The sequence below is a fragment of the Cystoisospora suis genome (assembly GCF_002600585.1).
Source record: "Cystoisospora suis strain Wien I chromosome Unknown contig_2256, whole genome shotgun sequence".
Taxonomy (NCBI): Eukaryota; Apicomplexa; class Conoidasida; order Eucoccidiorida; family Sarcocystidae; genus Cystoisospora; species Cystoisospora suis.
The window spans coordinates 1-2,052 of NW_027155055.1; the positions used below are offsets into that span (position 1 = coordinate 1).

At 56.6% G+C, this 2,052-nt stretch overlaps 1 protein-coding gene across 1 annotated transcript; it reads left to right on the top strand.

The window, feature by feature from the left end:
* Positions 1-38: 38 nt before the first annotated feature.
* Positions 39-2,023, top strand: CSUI_004728 (retrotransposon nucleocapsid related). Its single transcript, XM_068064913.1, has one exon. It carries the CDS (start codon positions 73-75, stop codon positions 667-669), a length of 597 nt encoding a protein of 198 aa, XP_067923110.1. The 5' UTR covers positions 39-72; the 3' UTR covers positions 670-2,023.
* The last annotated feature ends 29 nt before the right edge of the window (positions 2,024-2,052 follow it).

Consider the following 2,052-nt stretch of genomic DNA (forward strand, 5'->3'; position numbering starts at 1 on the left):
TCGCTTACAACAGTGCGGTGCACCAGTCGACCCAGGCTAGCCCGTCCGCGTTGGCGTACCTTCAGACTCCCGATGACTTCCCCGAGTTACCGCGAAGTGAAGCAAGGACCCAGTGACCTGTTAGAGGATGCCGCCAGTCGATTAGCGTCGGCGAAAGCTCATTTGAAGTTGGCGCAAGCGGCGCAGAAGAGGAACTACGATGGCACCCACCAGCACGAAGTCTTACAAGCAGGCGACTTGGTTTTCCTGTCCGCTCGCCTGCTACGCGCGCAAGGAGCAGGGGACAAGAAGCTAGGACGGCGCTGGTTCGGACAGTTCACTATACTGAAGCGCGTGAACGACCTTGCGTATGTTATTGATTTTCCACCGGGGATGCGCCTGCATCGCAAGGTTAATATCGGGTTCTTACGCAAATGTAAAGTGTCGGCCCGCAACCGGCGTGTGCTGCCGTTTGAAGAACAGGACGCCGCAAGCCCAACGGCCCCAGGACACGGCCGCCCAGCGAGCGGGGGTCGTGCGGCGAGAAGACAAGCAGGGCACCCGTACGCCATCGAAGCCATTCTGAAGTCGCGCGAGCGAAAGAAACGTGACGGTGCAACGGCAGTTCCTGGTGAAATGGCACGACAAGGAGCTCGGCGAGACCTGCGAAAGTCACGATATGCTAACTGAATTACTGACGCCTGAAGATTTACAAGTTTTACAGCGTGGAAGTACTGGCAAGGACGCAGCAGCGTAGGCGCGGGAGTAGTGTAACGCCGGCAACACGTCTCCGCGCGATGGGCGCGCAGCCTGTGTTGGGCTCTAGTAGCCGTGATGCCATTTAACGTGTTTGCGGGCACGAGGCCCGCTAGTGTGTTGGTTGTGAGTACGGACTGCGAACCCTCGCGGTGGGGGAGGGAACAGAAAGTGTTTTTCGAAAGACTGACCGTTACAGTTTCCCCCTTCGAGCTCCGTCCCCGCGACAGCCCCGGAACTTCAACTGCGCCCGTTCGTCACCGCTGCACAGCTAGACTGCCGAGACACGCGACGGGTGACATGTCCCGTGCTCCTTCGCTGAGCCGCTGATCGTTCAACAGCTTCTCCGTTCGGGTTTCAAGTCTGCTTTCAATTCTTCGATTTGCAGAAGTGTCCTGAGTTCGCAGTGGCATTACGGGCCAGCCCTTTGTTTCCTTTTTTCCAGCCTCCCACTTGTGCCTGCACCTTTCCTGTTCTACAATCCTCCGTTGCTATAAATGTGACCTTTTTTCTGCTAGGGCCACTTACGCCGCCATAGTGGCCCTACTCACCGTGGGACCCGCCAAGGTCCTGCGCTGGGATTAACGTACTCGGAAATCTGTGGACGGCGACCTGTGGGTTTCTCTGTACTTCAAGTACAACACACGGGGATGTGTCTAACAGCCCACTAAATGAAGTTGGACGACTTGAGGACTTGGAGCCAAGACCGTTGAAAAACAAACTATGGAACTGAGAAGTTAGGGAGACGGCAGCAGAGGAGAATGAAGGGACGAGCCCCAGGTGCGGTTACGCCAGGATTCAGATCCTTGAAGCTAGAGGGAGACGTGTACGGATGTTGTGCCGCCGAGGAAGAAGTGCTTCACAACTCTCAAAAACAGTATGGCTGGGGAGATATCCACCACGTTCTAAGGAAACAGCTGAGCGAAGTCGATGCAGCCTTCCACGTTGGCTGAAGCGCTGCCGGGGCTGCTCCCGAGGAATAGATGAAGACTCTGAATGAGAAACTGCAGGAGCCAAACGCAGAGACCGACAAAGCCTGGAAGCCGGCAAGAGTGAGAGTCGAGGTGCGCGATTCCCATGGTGCGGAAGCTCGAGGAACCGGCTCAATCAATCCCTGAACCTCTGGGGAGGGAGGGTTGAGGGCTAAGTCGGGCGATCCCGGTCATGGGATCACGACTCTCGAAGACCGTGTGGCTGGAGTTTTTACCCTCTCACGGGAGCTGGTGAGGGTAGGGGACGATATGGGGGAACAGATGAAGGGTGCGCTAAATGGGAGATCATAGAAGGTGAAGAAGGGAGTGCGTAACGTACAGGCGC

Coding starts and splice junctions, on each gene's coding strand:
- CSUI_004728 (XM_068064913.1), top strand. CDS start 73: ATGACTTCCCCGAGTTACCGCGAAGTGAAGCAAGGACCCAGTGACCTG.